Genomic DNA, 23,475 nt, shown 5'->3' with positions numbered 1-23,475 from the left:
GATATTTGTAAACTGGGTCCGATGGATTTATAGTGATCAAATTGGGTCCAAATCTCTTCAATGTATGACAATACATGTCGCCATATTTGTCTTTGTCTACCTGATTCTGTCCTGGTTTTGATTTTTTTTTTTTTGTCAGCAAACAAAGCAGATTCATGTAGACTCTGCGAACTACCCCAGTAGCTCTGCATCCATATAGACGACAAACGACAGTTGCTTTCTTGCACTGCGTGCGAGACTGTCCGCCTTTAAGCTCTGTGTCCGTGGTATATGAATGATCTCTGAGCTGTTAAAACTCCTCTTTAAAACTTTTATGTCTTCTAAATAGCTTGCAAAGCCTGGCCACTCTTCTGGTTCCGACACCATCTTCACTAATTGAGCACTATCTATTACAAAAGTAACCCATGCTTGTCTAAGATTCCTCATACATTCCATTGCCCATATAAGGGCCTCTATCTCTGAGTGTAGTGGCGACTGACTCGCTCTCGTGTTCCTTGCTCCATTAGTCCATTGTAGCTTTCCAGGGTACTATACCATCCTTGCCCTGAAAAGCTATCCTCATTTTTCCAAGATCCGTCTGTAAAACACCATCTACCTGGTATACTCGTTATTATCGAAGATACTTGAATTTGGGTGCGTTCCATATCTTGAGTCTGAGAATTTTGTGTTTCCACCCAAAGTAACGATTCCGTTTCTGGTTTTGATTTTTCTTGTCATTTCATACAAAAATAACAAATTTATTTTTATCTATGAAAAAACAAAATATCCAACGAACAAAAAGAGTTGTAATAAACAGGATAAGTTCTAGATAAAGTAATAAATTTTCGTTCTGGTTTCCAAATTTAAAAGACTTAATATGTACACATAGTATAGTCTTGAAACAATAGAAAGATTTATTTTAAAAAATTTAGTTAAAGTGTTTGTGACTTCCTAAATTTGAATAGTAGTAAAGGCCAAATTAATATTTACAGGTGCAAAAGCATGAAAAACTGAAAAAGAGGATATAAATGGAATAAAAGAATATTTGGCCCATTTCTCTCTGCGTCGGTGACGTGAAGCTTCCCTGCTGGAAAAAAGCTCACATGCGTAATCTCAGTTTATATTTAGGACAGCAACACATGTCCGAACACAACACACTTCTATATCTGTTTCGGATTCAACTCTGCTGTCTTTTTTTCATCAAATTATTTAATTTATTTCGTTGTCAAAATCTCAGAATAAAACCATCTATATTTCGACGAATGTATGTATAAAGTCTTTCTTTTTCTTTGTCCTGATTTAGTTTTCTTTTTTGAATCGGTCTGAACTCGGACAATTAATCCGCCATTTTCTCCTCGGTCTCTCTACTCGTCTCTTCAGTATCGGATCTGAGTCTCCTTCTCTTTCGTTCCAAGGTACAACAAGTTTCAAATACTTTTCTAATTTTATTCACAACATTTTCGTTCAGTTTTTTTCATATTTGATTCGATGAAAAATAATTTAATTCATTTTAATTAATTTATATGTTTTTCCCCTAAGTCACGGCACCGAAAAAAGCAATAACACAGCTGTTCCTTGCTCCATGTCCGAGATTAGTTACCTACTTTTGACAGTATCTTGAATAAAAGCATCAACTAAACTTCAATTCAATCTCTCTACTTTTATTTTTATCTATATATATACCACGTGATTTTCGATTCGGTAATTATCTATATTCTGCACTAAAATATTTTCTTTATTAATTATAAAAAAATAAAGTTTGTGATTTTATTTTTGCAGATTAGTTTGCTTCTGGAGACGACGTGTTAGCTGTAATTCAATTATTTACTTGCTTTGGCTATTAAACGCGTCGTCACAAGCGTCAATATAAGACAAACTCAAACACAGAGACATCTAGTTTGCATATGCGTGTCATTTCATCTTTATCGGTAATAGATCTTCATTAGAGATTCAAGAGCTAAGAGAACAACGATCCTTCTGTAAAGTGTGAAGCTGCGTTCTTTTTTTTTGGTTCTGTTATCTCGTTTTGAGTGGATAATGGGAATGAGTCTCGATTTTGATGTCGATCTTGAGAAAGGACTCGTCCACTGCGTCAATGAATCGCCGGAGAAGCCATTGATACCGACTTCTACAGATAACAAACCGGTAATAACCGGAGAAGAAACCGTCGGTTCGTTAGAAAACGACGTGACTCCGGTTCAGTCTGCGAAACCGGGATGGGGAAGGAGCGATCGGAAGGAGAACCGCAAGAAATCAGCGTCGAAGCCTCCTCGTCCGCCGCGCGGACCGTCTCTAGACGCAGCGGACCGGAAGCTGATAAGAGAGATCGCTGAATTGGCGATTCTGAAACGCGCGAGGGTCGAACGTATGAGAGCTTTGAAGAAATCGAGAGCGGCTAAAGCTGCGTCTGCGGCTTCTTCTTTCGGCAATGTATTGGCCACGCTTCTCACCGTTATATTCTTCTTCGTCCTCGTTTTGCAAGGTGTGGTTTGATTAATTTGCGATTGCGTTTGCGTTTGCTATTGTCAATTTTTGATTAACCTTGACTGTTTTTTTCTTCTGAAAATTTCAGGATTGTCACCGAGAGCAGCCGCTAGCTCCGGGAGATCTCCGTTAGTAGATACCGGAAAAGCTAATGGTGGTTTTGTTTCGGTTCAATATGCGGGAACTCCGTCTGCGAGTGAACCGGATGGTGGTTATACCGGTCCGGGTTTAGCACAGAGATTGCCGAAGTAAGTTGTCTCTAACTGGTTAAGAAGAGCAGTTATCTTTTCACTATCTGAATAACTTGTAATCCGTTGACCAAAAAGAAAAAGAATAACTTCTAATCCTGTTATTTATGTACTCCAGTTTACTAAAACCGGTTTCCGGTTTGAAAAGAAGATGAATAGAGAGAGTTTCACAATGAAGCTTAAACCAAAGAACTGGAATTGGACAATTTCGTCACTGGTTCATCAAACCATTTGTCGGTTTAGATTGTCGGTGGACCGTGTACTCGGACAGATAAATTTTGGGGGTAAAATTGGCTGCTTTCTCGGCGGATTAGTTTGTAATGTTTTTTCCTAGAAATAGTATGAGAAGTTACAAAAGTAAAATAAAATCAGTGTTATATATATTTTTATATGTACTAATATAATACAACTGGGATTATATTAGTAGATGATTGTTGTGCTTTTGACGAATGCAAAGAAGCATCCAGATTTTGACGAAACCAAAACGTATGAAAATATATGAAATCATCATTATTGGTATACTTTTTAATATTTGAAACTCACATGCTAATGATGCTTGCAGTTGAAATTTAAATCAATTATTTATATAGCATTGTATATTTGGAAACAGAATCCATGTGGCTGTACCTAAAAACACTCCCACTGAGCTTAACGACCACTTTTAATGCTGTGCAAAACTATTTGAACATGTGATTCCACGTGTGTGTATTTCAAATGTCCATTATGTCTGTTTCATTGCTGTCTCCGGATGCTTCGTGGGGCCATTATAAGGCCCAATAAGTTTTCATATGCTAAGGTTTTTCGTTGGACGAATCTGCTCTTAAGTTTTGAATTGTCATATCTACTCAACTACACAAATAATTTCTAAAAATGCAGGAAATATAAACATATACAAGTGGAATTGAAAATAATATTAAGATTTTTTTTAAACCATTTCGCGGTTAATATAACAGGCGATCGATCTAGCACGAAATACTAAAAAATTTCCATCAGAAATGATATTCGACCGTTTTAAAATTCTGTTTTATTTTGGTTCTGTTACTTGTTATGAAAAAACAAACAAATGGAACATAAGTTTAACAGGAATTAATTAAAACCATATTCATACTAAACCATCGTCAAACACATTGGATTACATTTGTTGCTTCCATCCAAAAACTGCATATGTCATTTTGTCGATGAGTACTTCTCTTACTTTTTCCTTTCCTTTTCCAAGTAGTTAATTACTACATTATCGATATTCCAGCAGGATTCTTCCGAACTTGTAATAGAAAATTAGCTTGTGTCGTGTCAATGATTACCAATATATGTATATATATGATTATTATTTTCAACAGACACAAAGATTCTTAACGACCATTCATTAGAGACTTAATCACAGATATCGCCACGTCACAAAGATTCTTAACCAGCTTGTTTCTAGCCGTAAGAGGTACCGAGCTTTCATCGTCGGCGCCGGCACTATTGATCCATTTCTGACAAGAATCAGACTGTTTCTGAGCGTCTCCGAGGACATACATTGCGAATCCGAATTCCCCTCGCCCCATTGCTTCGATGGCCTGAGGAATGTTGAACCGGACCACCGGCCGGTACACCTCGGCGCACTGCGCTCGCTCCGCGGCCGGATCTTGAGAATGTCTGATGAGTGATTGGATATATCCTAAGGTATCGGTCATGTTTCCGAGCACAACGTTGGCCATTGCGGAAGCTATAGACTTTGTATCTGGAGGTGAGGGAGAGAGAGAGAGCGGAGAGAAGCTTCACAGAGGTCAAAGAATGGTGTCGCTTTGCAGATTGTGTCGATCAGGTCATCGGAGGATTGAGCTAGAAACAGTAGGAGCAAGAGGAGGAAGAGGGAGAGAGACGGTGATGATGTGACGGCGGAGGAGTTCTTCATTGTCCGAGTTGTGTGAGAAGAAAGTTGATGTGCAAATAGAATAAGAGGTGTGTGTTGTTGTGAGTGCTATTATTAACTAGCTGTTTGTAGACTTATATAGTTGCTCTTTAATTTTTTTATGTTACTAAACTTGTGTTCTTTTATTCACCAAGACATGTTTTAGCTTTAGATAGATTAATCATTTTTCTTATAAATAAGACTAATGATTATTAGGTATACATAGTTATAATTCCACATGTGACGAAACTTTGTGATGAAAAACGATTTTTACTATAATTATAAGCAGCTCTGAGTAGTTTCGAGTATAAACTTAATTTTTCAAAAAAAAAAAAACTTCATTTTGTGTTTTAGTGTATATGTGTATTGATTGAGATCACTACCTAATTGTCTAATATGTAAACATGGATATGTGTCTGCTCTTTACTTTTTGTTTGCAACACTTTATCCTTTGGCTTGTTGGCACAAAAACAAGGGAAAGATGCTATGTGTGGTCTTGGTGAATAGCTCCTATGTGAGTCGGTCCATATGGGACAAAAATACCATTATACATAATCTACACTATCCCGACGTCGACCATATAATTTCAAAATACATTTGTTTTATGTACTTATAAGAGAAAAATATATATATTATGGGGCTTTCTCTCGTCAGTCGTACGTTATCTGGCTCGTGAATATTGTATATCCCGTGATTAGGTTCCAGAAACTTCGTGCCCATTTTTGCCCGTATTTGATAACCGGTTCAATCATTTACGTAAGGTACAACCGGCTTAGTAGAACTTAAGATTAACTCTACTCATCCGCAGGGTTTAAATAGGTATGGATCGATGGTTTTATACTTTTATATCAGCTTAATTTCAATAAGGTAAGAGTTACAAGAAACATTATTATTCAGAGCAACATGCGAACGATGGCTCTGGTTACATCGCAGATCTCGTTCATTTTCTGGGTCAAACCGGTTATTGGAGATTGGCCTTTGGGAAACCCTCCTTCGCAGACGGAAGCTTCAACGCCGGCGTCAACAATTGCACCCTCCGCAAACTTAGGGTTTCCTTTGATAGCTATAATGGCTGTGTGGACGTCAACGTCTACGATCGTCTTGTATCTCAGATTACATTCATCGAGTGGTTTTTTCAGCATCGGTTTTGTTTTGTACGCCATGTTGATCTGCCCGAGAGTCTCAGTCCCTAGCGCCTACATTGAACAGATGAAGTCTTACATAATATGAACCTCGAAGAATTTTTTTGTTGTTTTGTAACAATCACACGTACGTTTAACTTTAAATTGTTACAAAATCAACCACCGTATATTCGAATATATTATCTGATGTCAAAAATTAGTTCATGTAAGAGAGAGACCTTGATCTTGTCGACGAGGATGAGACCAAGGCCGACGGTGTCGGCGGAGGAACTACGTGGATCGGAGCGAAGGAGAGAGAGACAAAGACTGTAGTCAGGCGTCTGTTTGCATGTCTTATCTACAATATCTCCCATCGCAACTCCCATCATCATTGCCATCATTACCATCATCATCATCGTCTTCATCATTTTCTCTCTTAAAACGTTTAAAACTAAAAGATGCATCAGGATATATTTCTAGGCGTGTACATATTTATGTGTATCTAGGCGTGAAAAGTTATTATTACGCCGAAACGTTTTTTATTTTGGAGGACTACCGATACACTTAATCTATTAATTTAATGTAAATACATTTAAATCTATTAATTTAATGTAAATTCATGACGTTTCAACCTACAATTAATTACAGTATCTGGTTAGTCTTATTAACCACGTTTTTCGAGATTGCTTGGACTTTCTGGTCATACGTGCATGTAACAACATGTATGAACATTTATGTCAAATGTCTTATTTCCGAAAATAAGAATTTTTAAAGTTTTCACTTTATTAAAAATATAATAAATATTTACAATTTATCTTTCAATACATTTTTCAATAATTACCCACCAATAAAATTTAATCAATTCAAATAATCACCATTAATATTTCTCAAAAGTATACAAAAATATCTTAAAATATAAAAAACTATTTTTATGGAACAATAATAAATTATAGAAAATCTTAATTTCGGATACGGAGGGAATATGTTTTCTGGCTTAAGTAGGCCTGTCCAATATTGTAAAACAGAACCGTACCAAACCGAACCGAACCGAAATAGACAATATGGTGTGGTTTTGGTATATACCATATAAACCGAATGGATATGATTTTATAAAAACCGTAGGATTTGGATATGGTTTGGTTTATATCCGATTAAACCGAATAAACCGAACAAAACCGATCAAAAGTAGAAACATGTAAATATGTACATATTTTATAACGTCACATGAAAATCTATTTGTAATATAAGTCATTCTTTTGTTAATAATTATTACCATATTTTTCTATAGTAATAAAGAATCCTAATTTGAAAAACACTTAAAATATAATTAAATAACAATTCATCGCAATTGAGGCTTCTTATTTTCTTAGTCTTCTTCTTTTAATCATTTTTTCTTTCTTTTAGCATTGATTAAATTGAAGTGAAGGTTATAAATTTGATGGATAATAACTAGAAAAAATTCTTCACAACTTTTTTCTTATTTTTAAACAAACAGAGTTTCACTCGAAGAAGCATAACTTTGATGAACACTAAATATGAAAGAGTGGAAAAACTTTTCTTTCATACTTCTCTTTTGTTTTTTATTTTTATTTTCAAAATTTTGAGCTTTGATTTTAATTCTAGATTTGATTATTTCATCAGAAGGTATAAGCGTTTTTATTTTTTTGTTCATTTATTTGAAAATATAATATTTTTTAATAAATGACTGCGATGACAATATGACTCTAAAATTTATATAATATGATTTCAAACTAAATAATTATGTTTAGGTAGAAAACCGAATAAACCACAAACCGACGGTATATAATCTGAACCGAACTGAAGTAAATATGGATTTAGAATGGTAGTTATATTTTACTAACCGAAATACCGAAAAACTGAAAAAACCGAACCGAAACCGAACCGAAATCCGGATTGAACACCCCTAGGCTTAAGGGACATCTAGTCATATGTTTTTTTTTTGGGTAAGGAACAGCTAGTCATTTGTTTATCAAGTCAAACATAATCAAGTATATAAATAAAGACAACAAAAACTGATCATGGAATTTCTCTTTAATATATGGAGTTTGTTGACTGGAAAGGCTGGTCAAGGTCTCTTTTCGTCAACGAAGAGGTTATATATATTTCCTCACAGGGGTCTTTGACCGAAAAGGCTAGTGAATTGTATTTGAAACTTAATCACAGCAAATCAGTAAATTAAACAACGATAATATGTTGGTCTTTGTCTTATTAACTTGATGTCCATATCTATTTTATACGCAGTCTGAAAACTATAGAAAGTCTTTAATTTGGTCAACAACCTAAAGAGTTCTTGACTCTATAAGGGCAAACGGTTTGCCCCATACCCAGTACCAAATAACAAAATGAAATTATTCGCTATTTTTGCCTTGTTTATCCAAATCCAGATAGCCTTGTCTCAATGAAATCCGTCTCCTCTGGGCACTAATCTTATACAGCAACTCTGCAAAAGAAACCGTCATCAAACCCTATGAGTCTCTACTCTCAATCTTGATGCTAGAAGCAAAACCTCCAATCTCCAAGGTGAGATAATAAATAATTGTGAAAGAACGATTTGATTAACATTTTCTGTAAAAATGACTATGATTATGATATTTGACATATAATTCACGTAAACTTTGTCATCATGCGATTCCCTCACACATATTGCAAAGTTATGTAGCAAACAAAATATACTTATATGTTTTAGTTTTTTTTTTAAATACATTTCATATTTTTATGGAAAGGCCTTGCATCAATCTCATCGATGCTGCCACAAAGAAAACGAATGAGACGTTAAATTACCTCATCTCTGTTTATAAGAACCTTGTAGGCCGTGAAGAATACGATGACAAAAACGATGTTTGGGTGTGTCCCCAACGTCTCTGGAGAGAGGGCGAGATCTTGATAGTCCGTATGCTTGCAGGAGGCGCCGTCGATTTGGTAGATTTAGGGTTTGTCTTACGGTGGTTCTGGGTCAGATTCGCCACGGGGGCGTGTCGGAATGAAGTGCGTCGCTGCCTCTTCTCCTCCGGCCTTCCGCCTCCTCTGCTTTCCCCTGTCTCCTCCTTCGGTCGCAAATTTAGAGCTTCCCGTCTTATACCCATGGTCTGAGATGAAACGGCGAGACTGAGGAGCTCGTTGGGAACCTCTTCCTTAGCTCAAGTGACAACAACCATGGGTTCTATGGTGATATGTTCGACTCTCCCTTCCTGCTACCGACGTCATCTACTAGGGTTTGAGGACAACCGCGGTGGAGACTCACTTGCTCTTAGGTGGAGTTCTCTATCACCTTGTGGATACATGCTTTCAAGGAGAGTTATGCCTCCTTTTGTGCTTCATGCCTTCGTTCAAAGCTCCGACAAGATTGACTTTGTGCTCTTTCATGGTTTCTGCTGCATCTTGTGTCGCGTGGGCGGTTTTTGGAGCCAGTTGTACCGCCTACGCTTGACCGTAACTCGTGCTTCCTTGTGCGCAGTGTTGGTATGGCGGAGCTTTTGTCTCCGAGTCGAGATAGTTAGGTTGGTTGGTCGAGGTCCTCCTCCAGCGGAGCTCCGGGGCGTAAGCCAGGCGCTTCCGTCGATGCCTGCTCGGAGCCACTTCGGTGAGTTCTCGGCTGATTTTCCAGGTTATTCTCTTGCTTCCGCAAGAAGCGCTTTGAAGAGGGGTTTACATTGTTGTTTTACTTGATCTTACTACCTATTAATCTCAAGTCCTCTTTGTTTGAGGCTTGGAATTAATCTTTATCTATCCTAGTGGTTTTTTAATTTTTTGCGGTCACTAGGATCAGATGAGCTCTCTGCAGATTGTGGTTCAATTAAGTTTGTAACCAAACTTTCATTTCATCAATGATATTTACCATTTAGCAAAAAAGAAGAATACGAGATTTACGGAACTTGCATGGAGGAGTACGGCGCGGCTATTGATAGGTTTTTACGGGTAGCTTTGGGTGTTTAAAGGCTAAGAAGTATTTTACGGCGATGTCTCACATGAAAGAAGTTGTGTCTGTGCCGGGTATTTGTGAGGACCAGTTCGCCGGATATTGTCCGGAAACCGGCAACATAACAAATGTGTTCATTATATCGCCAATATGCTGATGTCATCAAAACATTTGTCAATTAGAACGTAAATTTAGATTCTTTTTTCTTTTTTGCGAGCAATGGTGCGAAAATTCGAAAGAAAAACGAATAATGTATACAATAAAAACGATTAAGATATGTTTTTCCATTTTTTTATAACCGGTTACCATAAAAAAACAATAGGAATAGGCCTAAATAGGAACGAAGATGAAAACAATTTAAAAATGAACTGGATTATGATCCACTTTAAAGCGCGAGAATATTTTTTTAATAAATCTAATTTATAAAATTAAAATATTTAAATTTTTTATTTACTGTATTTTAAAAATATGTAAATGCATTTTTAATTTAATTAAATATGAAAATTATTAATATATATTATTTTATTGTATTTATAATTAACTCGTTCCGTTATGAATTTTTAATAAATCTTTTTAATTTATTTGATTAATTTTGTGATATATATTTTGATAATTTTTATAAAACTTATTTGATGTCAATTTATCGACTCTAGCATTTTCTTTATACATCTAATTTAATATGAAATCTTATTTAAATTTATATGAATGTCATTTTCTGTTCAAGAAAATATAAATAAAATAATCTATTAATTTAATTAATTTTATACTAAATTATACTATTTTGTAATATCTTTTTTTTATGAACCCTATTTTTAATATCTAGACCTGCAAAAAATAGTTTACTTATTTTATAATTTTCATAAATCATTTGAGTGTTTTAATCAATAATTTGATTTATCAAGAAATTTGAAAAGATTAATACAAAGTTATTAAAAAGGTGGGACCAAATGTTTTGGACACAAGATTGTCAGCTCCGTCCGAGGTAAATCTAGCGGAGGAAGGTAATATGATATGACCCTTGGGTAAAGGTGGGTTCCAGATCCTTTTGAGTGTTTAAAATGGAAGGAGGAGTCAGATTAATTATTGTGTTGTTTGAAAATACATATAGTAGTAAAATATTGTTTTCTATAATTAATTTTAATGAAATTCTAGTATTTTCATTAATTACTAAAGATATTTTATGTAATATATAACATATGATTAAATGTTAGATCCAAATTATAATACTGTTTAAATAAGATTGGTTATTGTGTTGTTTGGAAATATATCTAGTAGTATTATAATATTGTTTTCCATAATTACTTTTCATGAAATTATAGTATTTTCATTAATTACTAATGATATTTTATGTAATATAACATATTATTAAATGTTAGATCTAAACCATTGGATAAATCATAAACTCTAAATCAGAAACACTAAACACTAAAACAATCAAGGGTTTAGAGTTTAGGATTTAGCGTTTAGTGTTTTTAATTTAGAGTTTAGGATTTATCCAATGGTTTATGATTTACCTAACGGTTTAGGGTTGAAGATTTAGGGTTTAGGGTTTAGTGTTTTACTGACGACGTTAAAAATATTTTTTAAACTTATTTTTTCTGTAACTACTACTATTTTTATATTTTTTTGCCTTTTTATTTTAAAAATATAATATAACTTGACAATATTTTATTTTCTTTTCTAAAAGATAACGAATTTGAAATAATGAAATCCTATTTGTTGGTGAATCTAGAAGTTCACCCTAGGATAACTCTAAATTTATTACTTATTGTACTTTTAAAATTTGATAAGTTATATTTTTTCTATAATTCATTAAACATAAAGGTATCACAAAGAACCATATATAAAAATCTTATCTGTATAAAATTTTCTATAATTTATTACTCATTATACTTTTAAAATTTGATAAGCAATAAAATGTTCCATAATTCATTAAGCATAAGTTGTTTATTGATTTGTTGAAGGGACATAGTCATATCTTTGTGGACAATTCTCTCGAATAGATTTTTTTAAGTTTTTATCATGAAAATAGATCTCAAAAACTAAAAAGACTAAAACAACATTTTTATTTTGAAAATTTTAACTCTTTTCTTTAATTTAAAAATTTTTAAATCATATCCGAAAACCCCACTCATCAACTCTAAACTCTAAATTTTAAACCCTTTATTCTAAACCCTAAACCTCACCCTTTAACTCTAAAATCTAATGTCTAGATTAATTAACTCTAAAGATATAAGTGTATTTACTTCTTTGATAAAATATTTAAGTTTATTTTGGTTATTTTTATTTTTATGGTATATATTTGTGAAAGAAACCTTTTTAAATCTATCCTATGGAATTTCTTAATGTTTATCTTCAAGAACAGCAAGAAAGACAATAAAGGCTTAGCTAGTATACGAAAATGGTCGTGGTCTTTTTTTTTCCCGTCAAGTGAGAGGTTAATTGCCTTATACTGTTCTTTGATCGAAAGAGGTCAATTGGCTTCTACTGATATTTGACCGAAAGAAGTAAAGGTTGTTGCCTAATTTATTTGAAATTAAATCACAGTAAATCAGTAAATTAAACAAGGAGAATCTGTTGGTATTTGTCTTAGTAACTCTTATTAAATTTATGTCCATATCTATTTTATATGGGCTTTTTGCAAAAGTGACTCAAAACTTGGAGTCAAACAGAAAACTAACCTTTTCTTTTGACTCCTTTTTTTTTTTTGAGATTTTAACCCCACACCTGCATTTTATCTACGAAAATGCCATTAACATTTTTTTTTTTTTTCAAAAATGGCTTCTTTACTGTCTCAACCTCATCTTCTTCAAGTATTTACAATATTGCCACTGCAATGAATAGTGGCAACAACCTTGTACGAACTGTTTGGAGCTTTTATTGCCCTTTAATGCACGTAAATCTCTTTACACTCTCTCTGTTTCAATTGTTATGAACTAAAAACAACATTTCTTTCACTTTCTCTCTATATTCATCCAAAAAACTCAAGCTTTTGATTCAAAATATGGGCTATGGTTGACAGAGCCATATTTCTTTCGTTTTGACTTACGGTTGCTTTCGTTTGAGGTTCTGGGTGGTTGGAGAAGACCTTGTGTGCAAACAAAGTCATCTCACCTAGTTTAAGGTACGAATTTGAATTTTTTTTCAAGATCTGTTCGCGTAGAAGACTTACTAGTAAGTCATCTGTATGTAGAAGACTTACTGATGAGTCTTCTGGTCAAACGGACGACTTAAATTAAGTCGTCCAGCTTTGTTTGTTAAAAAAAAACACTCCAGACGACTTATATATACGTCGTCTACGAGAAACGGGCTAGTTTTGCATTTGACCGAATCGTGTCAGATCTTTGACTATTTCTGGACGACTTATAATTCAGTCGTCTCTGGGAAAGTTAAAATTTCAATATTTTATGAAAACTTGACGACTTACGTGTAAGTCGTCCTAGGTTAGTTTTGTAATTGAAAAATAAAACTTCATAATTTAACTTTAACCAGATGACTTAATATAAAGTCGTCCCTCCAGAAGACTTAATTTAAAGTCGTCCGGGGAAAGCGAAGTCGTCCAGAATTTTTCCCAATTTTCTGGTCAAACCTTGCTTATCCCGGACGACCTTAAATTAAGTCGTTTAGCTGGACGACTTTCATCTAAGTCGTCTGGAGAAAGTTAAATTTCAAGTTTTATTTTTCAATTACAAAACTAACCTAGGACGACTTACACGTAAGTCGTCAAGTTTTCATAAAATATTGAAATTTTAACTTTCCTAGAGACGACTGAATTATAAGTCGTCCAGAAATAGTCAAAGATCTGACACGATTCGGTCAAATGCAAAACTAGCCCGTTTCTCGTAGACGACTTATATATAAGTCGTCTGAAGTTTTTTTTTTAACAAACAAAGCCGGACGACTTAGAATTAAGTCGTCCCTTTTAATTTTCAATTGCAAAAGTGACCTCTTTAGACGACTTACCTTTAAGTCTTCTGGACGACTTAATGCTAAGTCGTCTGCGGCAATGTTTATTGAACTTCTTCATTTTCTCTATGTTTACTAATGTGTTTTATTTTGAATATTTGTAGATGATTTTTCAGTTACATGCAGTGTATGGAGAATGGTTGTTGAGAGATTTCCGTTGGGAATTTGTGGTTGATGATCTCAAAGGAGCAAGATTGTTTTTATTGAATGAAGATTCAACACATGCTGAACTTGTTGCAATGGCTCAAGAAGATTATAACCTGGACATGAGAACAGTGAGTGTGGAGATTAGCTACTCATTACCAGCAGAAATGATGATGGCTCCAGGCAGTCTTCCCATTCATGTTACAAGTGATAGACAAGTTCGAAACTTGCTGGAGATACTCAAAACCCATAGAGTATGTCTTTGTGTATCAAGCCGCAGCAAGGTCGAAATGGTTTCAGAGAAAAGGGATATTGATGAAGCTGGTGAATGGGAAAAAGATGTTGGTGATAATGATGAAGCTGGTGAATGGGAAGAAGATGTTGGTGATGATGATGAAGCTGGTGAATGGGAAGAAGATGTTGGTGATGATGATGAAGCTGATGAATGTTTTGAAGATGTTGGTGATAATGAGGAGGAGGAAAATGGGGAGGAGGATGCTGATAATTCTATTGTTGGTGAAACGGATCAGAATGGTGGGGATTACAGTCTTTATGGAAAGGTTCCAGATGAGGACGAGGAAGATGATGATAATATTTGTTTTGAAGAAATCCAAAAGACTTATGCTAAGACAAATGCTATTGAAGGAGGAAAATCGAATGGTACCAGTATCTATGTCAACCAGAGTTTTGTTAGCAAGGGTGCACTGCTTTCAGAGCTGCGGTTGGCAGCAGTGAGGGGTAAGTTTTCTTTCAGATTATACAAATCAACGAAAACTCTCGTTGTGGCAACATGTCCGGTTAGCTATTGTGGATGGAAGGTCAGAGCGAGTGTCAAACATGGGACAAACACGTTTTGGGTAACAAAGTATGTGGAAAAACATTTATGCTCAGCGGGAGACCGAATCGCTCAGCGGAGACACTGTACTCCGAAGTATGTAGGTAGTCTTTTCATTGATCGTGTTGGAATCATTGATGGGATAACTCCGCAGCATATCACTGATGCAATGAGGAACATGTTTGGCATGGCGCTTGATTACACCACTTCATACAGAGCACTGTTATATGCACAAAGATTGGTGAGAGGATCAGCAGAAGAAGGGTATTCGCGTCTGGCATCATATCTCGAGCAAATCTCCATTGCAAATCCTGATTCTATCACGGCGATAGAACTTGATTCTATGAAAAGATTTAAGTATCTATTTCTCTCTTTTGGAGCTTCTATCAAAGGTTTTAAGTATCAGAGAAGGGTCATTGTGGTGGATGGAACTCACCTAAGTGGAAAGTATGGAGGAACTATGTTAGTTGCAGCCGCACAAGATGGCAATTTTCAGATATTCCCATTGGCTTTTGGGATCGTGGATGAGGAAGATATACCTTCTTGGGAATGGTTTTTCACAAAATTGGCTAGTTGTATATCTCATGACAAGCCTCTGGTGATAGTCTCCGACCGGCACAAGGCCATTAAAAGTGCGTGTGATAAGGTGTTTCCTTGGGCAACCCGAGGAATATGTTATTATCACCTTCAAGATAACATTGTCAAAAAGTTTAAAGGGAAACATCTCATGTACTTGGTGAAAGGGGCTGCTTATGCTCACACGGTTTACGATTTTGACCGGTACATGGCTGAGATACGGAGTGCAAACCCGGAACTTGCAACGTATTTGGAGAAAGCCGACGTCAGGCTATGGTCAAGGGTTTATTGTAAGGGGAACAGGTTCAACATAAAAACAAGCAACATTGCTGAATCTATTAATTCCGCACTGAAGCGAGCAAGAGGATTTCCGATTACGTTCCTGCTGGAGTTCATAAGGCAGAAGTTAGGAAAATGGTATTGGAAAAGGAGACAAGATGCTTTGAGTCTCACAACTGAACATAGCGGGGGTGTTGAATACTTGCTTGCTGTTCGAGAAGAGATAGCGGGTACGATGACGGTCGAACCAATTGATGGATGGCATTTCTTTGTCAAAGGTGGCAAAATGGACTGTGTGGTTGATTTGGAACATGCAAAGTGTGATTGTGGTGTCTATGGAGTGGAGAAAATACCTTGCTCTCATGCTATAGCTGCTGGAATACATGCTGGTTTGCATATCTCCACACTTGTATGTCCACTGTACTCAAAGAATTATCTGTATGCAGGATACTCAGAGAATATATATCCTATCGTGTCACAACATATTGAGGAACGAGAATGCTTTCCTCCAGAACTAAAGCGTGGTCGGGGGAGACCGAAGAAATCAAGATGGCAATCTTGGTTGGAGCTATCTAGGATGAGAGGACACAAACCCAGGAAGAAACACAGGGCACGGAGATGCTCAAACTGCAAGGAAACTGGCCATACGAAACCACAATGTACACAACCAGTTGACTAGTTGTCCAGACGACCTAAATTTAAGTCGTCCAGTCTTGATTACCCGTCCAGACGACTAAATTTTTAGTCGTCCAGTGTATTTTATTTTTAGACGAGCTTCTACTAAGTCGTCTAGTGTATTTTATTTTTAGACGACCTTCTACTAAGTCGTCCAGTGTATTTTATTTTTAGACGACCTTCTACTATCCCTTCAAGTGTATTTTATTTTTAGACTACCTTCTACTATCCCTTCAAGTCGTCCAAACCTTCTAGACGACTTATTTGTAAGTCGTCCAGTTGGAAAACCTTCCAGACGACTTACAATAAGTCGTCCAAACCTTCTAGACGACTTATTTGTAAGTCGTCCAGTTGGAAAACCTTCCAGACGACTTATAATAAGTCGTCCAAACCTTCTAGACGACTTATTTGTAAGTCGTCCAGTTGGAAAACCTTCCAGACGACTTATTTGTAAGTCGTCCAGTTGGAAAACCTTCCAGACGACTTATTTCTTCCAGACAACTTATATCATGTTCAAATACAAAAATCATGTTAAAAAATCATGTTCAAATACAAAAATCATGTTAAAAAATCATGTTCAAATACAAAAATCATGTTAAAAAATCATGTTCAAATACAAAAATCATGTTCAAATACAAATCTAATCATACATGCCCACGACAAAATATTTAGTCGTCTGTTTTCAGACGACAAAATATTAAGTCGTCCTAGACCCTAAAATGAACCCCTAAACTAAAATGACTAGATTAACTAACTAACCACGTTATAAAATCAAATTATACTTAAATAGTGTTTAATATACACAGAAATGAACACGGATAAGTAATTTTAAAAATTTTCAAAAACGGTTTTAATGCTTTCCAAAATCTAACCCTAAGAACACATACAATACTACAACATATGTTGATGAAACATAAACTAAAGAATATCATGACTCACTACTTTCACTCATCTATGCTGAAAACAATTGAAATTTGTTATATCTTAATTTATACCTCCTAAGACATATGTTAATTACATAATTCCCATTTTTCACTTATCAAAATATTTTTTACAAAATTTTTAAATTATGTTTAAGACTAACTGTCCAGACGACTTTCAGTTAAGTCGTCTGGACGACTTATTTTCAAGTCGTCTAAACAGACGACTTGCGAGGGGTAGAAACGTAAAAAAAATTCCGTTTTTTTGTTTGGTCACAAGGGGATAGTTGTAATTTCAATAGCCTTTTAGGTTACTTTTGCGTTTGACCCAAGTTGGGGTATTGTTTTGGGTTTGACTCCAAGTTTTGAGTCACACTTGGCAATTCTCCCATTTTATATTCATTTTGAAAACTTAGGAAACTTTTTTTTATTTGTTCAACAACCAAAGAGCTTTTTACTCAATAAAAGGGCAATCTCAAAAATCAGAAACGATTCACCAACTTTCTTTTCTTTTTTGTAGCTCTCAGTATAACAAAATGAATAACTTTATGAAATTATTCTCAATTTTCTTGTTCATCCAAATCCAAATAGCCTTGTCTCAACCAAATCTTATACAACAGCTCTGCAAAACAAACCGTTATCAACCTCTATGCGTCTCTACTCTCAATCTTAATCCTAGAAGCAAAACCTCAGATCTCCAAGGTAAGATCATAAATCACTGTGAATAAGAACTCGATTAAGAATAATATTTTTCTGTAAGCATATGACTAGATGGTTATGATATTTGACATATGATTCACCTAAACATTGTCATCATCGGCTATACCCTCATACATATTGCAAAGTTATGTAGCAAACAAATATACTTATATGTGTTACTTTTCATGCATTAGGGCTTGCGTCGATCTCTATCGATGCGACAACAAAGAAAGCGAACGATACATTAACTTATCTCATCTCCGAGTTACGGCGCACTGGAGGAGATCGCTCAGCTTTTGAGAAGTACGGAACTTGCGTTGATCAGGATTACGGTGCGTCTAGTGATAGGTATTTGCCGGGGGCTTTGGCTAATCTACAGGCTAAGAAGTACTCTGCTGCGATAGCTAACTTGCAAGACGTTGTGAAGGCGTCGGGTGATTGTGAGAACCAGTTCGCCGGAAGTTGTCCATTACCGGTGAGCCAACGTAACAAAGCCGTTCATGATATTGCCGATATGACTACTGACATCATCAAAACTTTTGTCTAGTATCTTTATTTTTGCTATAAACGTTGCAAAAATTTAGAGGCAAAATTAAAAAAAAAAAAATCAATAAAAGCGAATAAGATTATGGAGTTTCCAGTTTTTATTCACCATAGTTTTGATTTAATTAAACGTTTTTTAAGTGACAAAAAATATTATAAAGAAAAAAAAATCTATATTATTATTTGCGAAGTAATTTTTTAGAATTGAGCTCTCACATTAAAAGTTAGAGTGGTTAATATCGTTTATACCCTTAATGAATAAAATGTATAAATAAATTAAAACATAAAAACGAAATTTTAATTTATTTGATTAGATAATTGATTAAAATTAATAATAGTAAGAATTATCCAAAATCTGAAAATATAATTTAAACATAGATAATTGATGTATATATTGTATTGTTATCTGAAAAAGTCTTTTAGTAAAAAGTTAAAAACATTAATTATATAACTAAATATTAATCAAATAAAAATCTTATTATATAATTAAAATAGAATATTGAATTATCCAAAATCTAAAAATATAACTAAAAAAGATATTTTTATATATATTGTATTGTTATCTGAAAAAGTATTTTAGTAAAAAGTTTAAAACTTAAACTATATAATTAAATATTAATCAAATAATTTTTTTAATTATATAATTAAAAATATAATATTGAGTTATTTAAGATTTATTTTAGTATAATGAATATAATGTACAAAGAACTTTTCAAAAATTTATGAAAATGTTTAAGCCCGTATCGCGGGCAAAACACCTAGTTGGAAAGTTAAACGACCTGAGTTTTAAAAAAATACTAATCACGCGTGGTTACCCAAATATGGAACCATGTTTTATATACTTCACATTAGAATAACCGCAGCTCCATTTAAAGATTAGCATGAACTTTTTCATAGGTTTAAAATACCCAAAATTAATTAAAGAAATGCTATATTGGTGGGCAATGTATCCAAGAGTCAGAGGGTCTGTTACCGCTAATGACGTTAGGCCTTCTAAACGCTAATTCTAACCTCGAACCGAGAATAAAGTATATAATCATCTAATGGAAATGTGCTTATGAGTTTCTAATGGATTTTGTTGTTTCTTTCTTTTATGTTCCTTGAGACAGCTTCAAACAAGTTTAAGTTTTTAGTTTCTCATTCTTGATTTGGTACGTTTGATGATGTAATATTGTCATACAAATCCCATGTCCCAAAACGCTGAAAGATCTACAAACAGCTCTCTAACCTCATCAAACGTTAACCGTTGTTCGGTTTTCTCTCAAGTCTTTATTTGACTGGCCCTGTCCTTGTTCTTGTACATCATCTCCATCTTCTTCCCCTTCCCCTTGTTCATCTTCATACACCACCATAACAACATTACCATCCTCATCTACTTCGTACTCTACATCATCACCTTCTTCCTCTTCTTCAAACTCCTCTTCCTCATCATCATCAAAGACGTCATCCTCGTCCATACTTGCACGAACAGAGTGAAACTCGGGAGGGGGAGGGCAGTCTTCTGTAATAGCCTCATCACGTTTCATCACGAGATGCCTAATCACCCTCTCATCACCATCCAACATCCCTTTGAACTCGTTCAAGTGTTTCGCTTCCATCTCAAAGTTCATCAGTATATAATGTGCATTCTCTGCCTTCTGTATCTTATACGCCAGTCTACGCATTCCCCAGTCACTAAACCTCCACACTTTCCCCTTCTTCTCTTTCAAGAACTCTGAATATCATCAAAGAACACACAAATAATTAATATATAACTAAAGGAACCTACATGAACAAAGGAGAAAACTTTTGTTTACCTTGAACTTTCTCATTGACTCTTTCGACCTCCTCTGCATGTTTCTCATGAATCAAGTAAACCACCTCATAGTGTCTCACTACACAGACAGGTTATACATTATCAAACCGGAACCGGGTTTAAACTTTAAAGAAGAAGAAGATGAACTTACTCCTTTCTTCATTCAAGTCACTCTGAAGCTGAAGATCAAGAAACTCGTATAGCTCCTCTGTTTTCAAACAACAAGTAAGAAACAGAGTACAAGAGGCAGATAGTTTTAAAACAAGGAAAGTCTCTTACTTTCTTCATCATCAGCGAACTCAGGAAGAAGATCACCTTCCTCATCGACCTTCTTCTACAAAACCCAATTCATATAAACAAAAAAAAGTTCAAAACTTTAAGCATCAATGTTAGGACTAAAAACAGAGAACAACAGTAACCATTATTCTCGCGAGCTAACTGAGAGAGAAAGGGAACCTCTTTCAGAAGAATGGATTCGGGAAACGGACCGGTGGCTTCGTCAGGTCTAGCGGAGAAGCTGTGATTGTCATCTTTCTTGCTTTTCTTCTTCTTCGCGGCGGCGACCAAAGGAAGGGACTTTGATCCTCTGCGGCCGAGACTAGGTATGAAGCACACGCGGGCAGAGTTGATGAACGAATCTCGGCCGTCTATTCTGGGTCCGAGAGATACTAGAGACGAAGACGAGTGCAGGAGCGACTCCATTGGAGGATGAGATGGAGAAGACGGAGGAGGGTTTCAGCGGAAGAGTTGGGTTTTGGATAAGAAATGTTCCACTCAAGTGTTTCACTTTCACCCCTGATGTTATCTATAATTGCAAAATTCTCCACATTTGTTTTTTCCAAACTCAATTCGACCTATTTAGTTTCATACGGTTAGATTTTTTTTTTTTTTCAAACTAATCTTCCTCCAAATTATCTCTGTCACCCAAATTCCCACATTCGAAATCATATTCCTTTAGCCTTTCCCTACAAAGAGGAATCAACTTAGAACTTTAGATTAAAATAATTAGATGATAAAATTTTGTAAAATGAGCAGATGGATCGGACTTGAATCAGCACAATAATGGACTAAGGTTCACTCCAGAGCATGACACCTCAGCTTTTTAAATGTCTGAGACTTTAGACATGTCAATAAATAAAAAAACTTCATCAACCAATGTATTCATTTCGTTTGTACACATAAGCTAACTATTCTTTTCCGATTGAGCTTCCTCACTAATTTTTAACCTTCGCTGCTCTAACCTATTGAGTATTGAGGATATGTCCAAAGGCCACACGAGTAACCTCCTCCAACTACAAGCCATTCAGCGGTTGGGTGTACGAAGCACAAATGGTCGCTTTCAAAACACGTTTGTAATTTTTTTTTTGTTTTTTTTCCTCTCGGGCATTTTCAACATTTACCAAAACCCCATCATACTGATGCATCTTGTACCTCTGATCTGCAGGGCTATGGAAGAGCTTTCTGGATGATCCAATACGTGAAGAAGCCAGACTTTCGATGAACAAAGGTACAGACGGAACTCCAAAGCGAAGTTACCAATCAAAACAACTCTGAGAGGAGATTATACATGGGAAAAGGATGGGACTCTGGTTTCCAGCGAGCAAGTTTCAACCCTTGGCCTTCTCCTAACTTCAACACAACGGCAAGCAACTCATTATACAAGTCATGTTGGGTTCCTTCTAGATGGAGGAAACCCATTGGGTTTGGTTGGTGATAACCAAACTTGGAAGTTGGACCATTGGTATTAGTCCATGAGATTAGTATTGGGCCTTGGAGGTTCTTAGGGTTAGTGAGACACATATATATAGTCTCTTGACCTAATTTTTATGTAGAGACTTACAAGAATCAAAAAGACAAAAGAGAGAAAAGAGGGAAGGAGGCAGAATTTCGTATGGGTTTGTCAAGGCAGATTTGGAGGATCAAACGGATCCTGATCGGGATGATATTTTGTGGGAAGCTTCTACAGTCAGTGAGTTAAAGGTTCACCGAAGGGATTTAGATTTCAACGGTTGGATCTTCTGTTGTCTAGGTTTTAGTGAAGCTGGTCGTCACAGTTCTTTAGCAGTGCTGTCTTGAGTGTTTGGTAAATCCGACGGTGAGATCTTCTCTGATTGAGCTGAAATTTGGCAGAGGTATTTTTGACTGGTTTATCTTGGATTTGTACGGTGGGATTAGTCTCTGGTTTCCGGAATCCTTGTGAGCTGAGGTCGTTTGGTTTCTGCTGGTTTTGAAGCTTTGTGTTGCTCTCTTGTTGTTGTTGTTCTTGTGTTGGAGATAGCTCTTTGTAGCTTGAGTCTCTGTTCTGTTCAGGTTGTTGAACAGGGAGGACGTGGTTGTACTCACATACATTTATATAGTGGATTGTTGAGTGGACTACGGTCCCGTGGTTTTTCCTTCTCACATCGAAGAGGTTTTCCACGTAAAAAGTGCTTGTCTCATTTAGTTATTGCTTATATTATATCCTGCTATCGTCGAAGTATTTTTCTCTCAGATTCTCACAAGGTCAGGGGAAACACGATTGCTACATTCCACTGCGCCTCGTGTCCGCTTTCCCCAATAAAGTGGTATCACAGCTTCTGGTTTTAGAGCTTTGGGTTTGATAACTTCGGGTTATTGTTGATTGTGAGAATGATGGAAAATACGAGCAGGATGATAAGCTTGAATGGTGCTAACTATCATCTATGGAAGGGCAAGATGGATGATTTGCTCTTTGTTAAAGAATTCCATGTTTCAGTCTTCGAGGAGAAGAAACCTGAGAAGAAGACGGATGAAGAGTGGAAGCTGCTGCATCGCAAAGTGTGTGGGTTGATAAGGCAGTGGGTAGATGATAATGTTTTGCATCATATTGAGACTGAGACAAATGCTCGTTCTTTGTGGAAGAAGCTGGAGCAGTTGTATGCTAGGAAGACCGGAAACAACAAGATGTACATGATCAAGAAGTTGATTGAGCTGAGGTATCAGGAGGGAACTCCAATGACGGATCACTTGAATGCGTTTCAGGGATTGCTCAAAAAGCTGTCTGATATGGGCATCAGGTTTGATGATGAGATTCACGGTCTGTGGCTTCTCGGTACTTTACCGGATTCTTGGGAGGTTTTCAGGATGTCTCTTTGTAACTCCGCGTCAGAAGGTGTTATTTTGATGGATTCAGTGAAGAGCAGTGTTCTTAATGAGGAAGCAAGAAGCCAGTCGAATGCTAGTAGTTCGCGTTCAGATGTCTTTGTTACTGAGTCAAGGGGGAGGAGTTCGAGTAGAGATCCCAAGAGAGACAAGAACAGGAGCAGAAGCAAATCTAATAAATTTGCTAACATGGAGTGATATTTCTGTCACAAGAAAGGGCACATGAAGAAGGATTGCTAGAAGTTGAAAAACAAACAGCA

General features: G+C 35.8%; 5 protein-coding genes and 1 pseudogene across 5 annotated transcripts; 3 read left to right on the top strand and 3 right to left on the bottom strand.

Annotated features, from left to right (window-relative positions):
* Positions 1-1,072: 1,072 nt before the first annotated feature.
* LOC106397303 lies at positions 1,073-3,134 on the top strand. Its single transcript, XM_013837885.3, has 4 exons — positions 1,073-1,394; positions 1,759-2,461; positions 2,552-2,711; positions 2,830-3,134. Exons 2-4 carry the CDS (start codon positions 2,017-2,019, stop codon positions 2,864-2,866), a joined length of 642 nt encoding a protein of 213 aa, XP_013693339.2. The 5' UTR covers positions 1,073-1,394; positions 1,759-2,016; the 3' UTR covers positions 2,867-3,134.
* Positions 3,135-4,005: 871 nt separating this feature from the next.
* LOC106400057 lies at positions 4,006-4,796 on the bottom strand. The gene is given in 2 exon segments (XM_013840473.3): positions 4,006-4,456; positions 4,459-4,796. Coding segments are annotated over 2 exon segments (546 nt in total). The 5' UTR covers positions 4,609-4,796; the 3' UTR covers positions 4,006-4,060.
* Positions 4,797-5,427: 631 nt separating this feature from the next.
* LOC111201975 (cell wall / vacuolar inhibitor of fructosidase 1) lies at positions 5,428-6,220 on the bottom strand. The gene is made up of 2 exons (XM_022694330.2): positions 5,966-6,220; positions 5,428-5,801 (listed from the first exon to the last, which is right to left on the bottom strand). The coding sequence occupies exons 1-2, from the start codon at positions 6,188-6,190 to the stop codon at positions 5,499-5,501; spliced, it is 528 nt and encodes a 175-aa protein (XP_022550051.1). The 5' UTR covers positions 6,191-6,220; the 3' UTR covers positions 5,428-5,498.
* A 1,869-nt stretch (positions 6,221-8,089) lies between these two features.
* LOC106398071 lies at positions 8,090-10,051 on the top strand (annotated as a pseudogene).
* Positions 10,052-17,525: 7,474 nt separating this feature from the next.
* On the top strand, positions 17,526-18,399 carry LOC106400525 (pectinesterase inhibitor). Its single transcript, XM_013840878.3, has 2 exons — positions 17,526-17,760; positions 17,952-18,399. Exons 1-2 carry the CDS (start codon positions 17,595-17,597, stop codon positions 18,302-18,304), a joined length of 519 nt encoding a protein of 172 aa, XP_013696332.1. The 5' UTR covers positions 17,526-17,594; the 3' UTR covers positions 18,305-18,399.
* Positions 18,400-19,417: 1,018 nt separating this feature from the next.
* LOC106401850 (glutamic acid-rich protein) lies at positions 19,418-20,878 on the bottom strand. Its single transcript, XM_013842456.3, has 5 exons — positions 20,552-20,878; positions 20,375-20,429; positions 20,247-20,303; positions 20,097-20,174; positions 19,418-20,014 (listed from the first exon to the last, which is right to left on the bottom strand). The coding sequence occupies exons 1-5, from the start codon at positions 20,795-20,797 to the stop codon at positions 19,533-19,535; spliced, it is 918 nt and encodes a 305-aa protein (XP_013697910.1). The 5' UTR covers positions 20,798-20,878; the 3' UTR covers positions 19,418-19,532.
* Positions 20,879-23,475: the final 2,597 nt, after the last annotated feature.

Source organism: Brassica napus, chromosome C1 (assembly GCF_020379485.1).
Source record: "Brassica napus cultivar Da-Ae chromosome C1, Da-Ae, whole genome shotgun sequence".
Classification (NCBI taxonomy): domain Eukaryota; kingdom Viridiplantae; phylum Streptophyta; class Magnoliopsida; order Brassicales; family Brassicaceae; genus Brassica; species Brassica napus.
The sequence above is the reverse complement of the archived record's forward strand: the minus strand, read 5'-3'. Positions and strand labels throughout refer to the sequence as shown.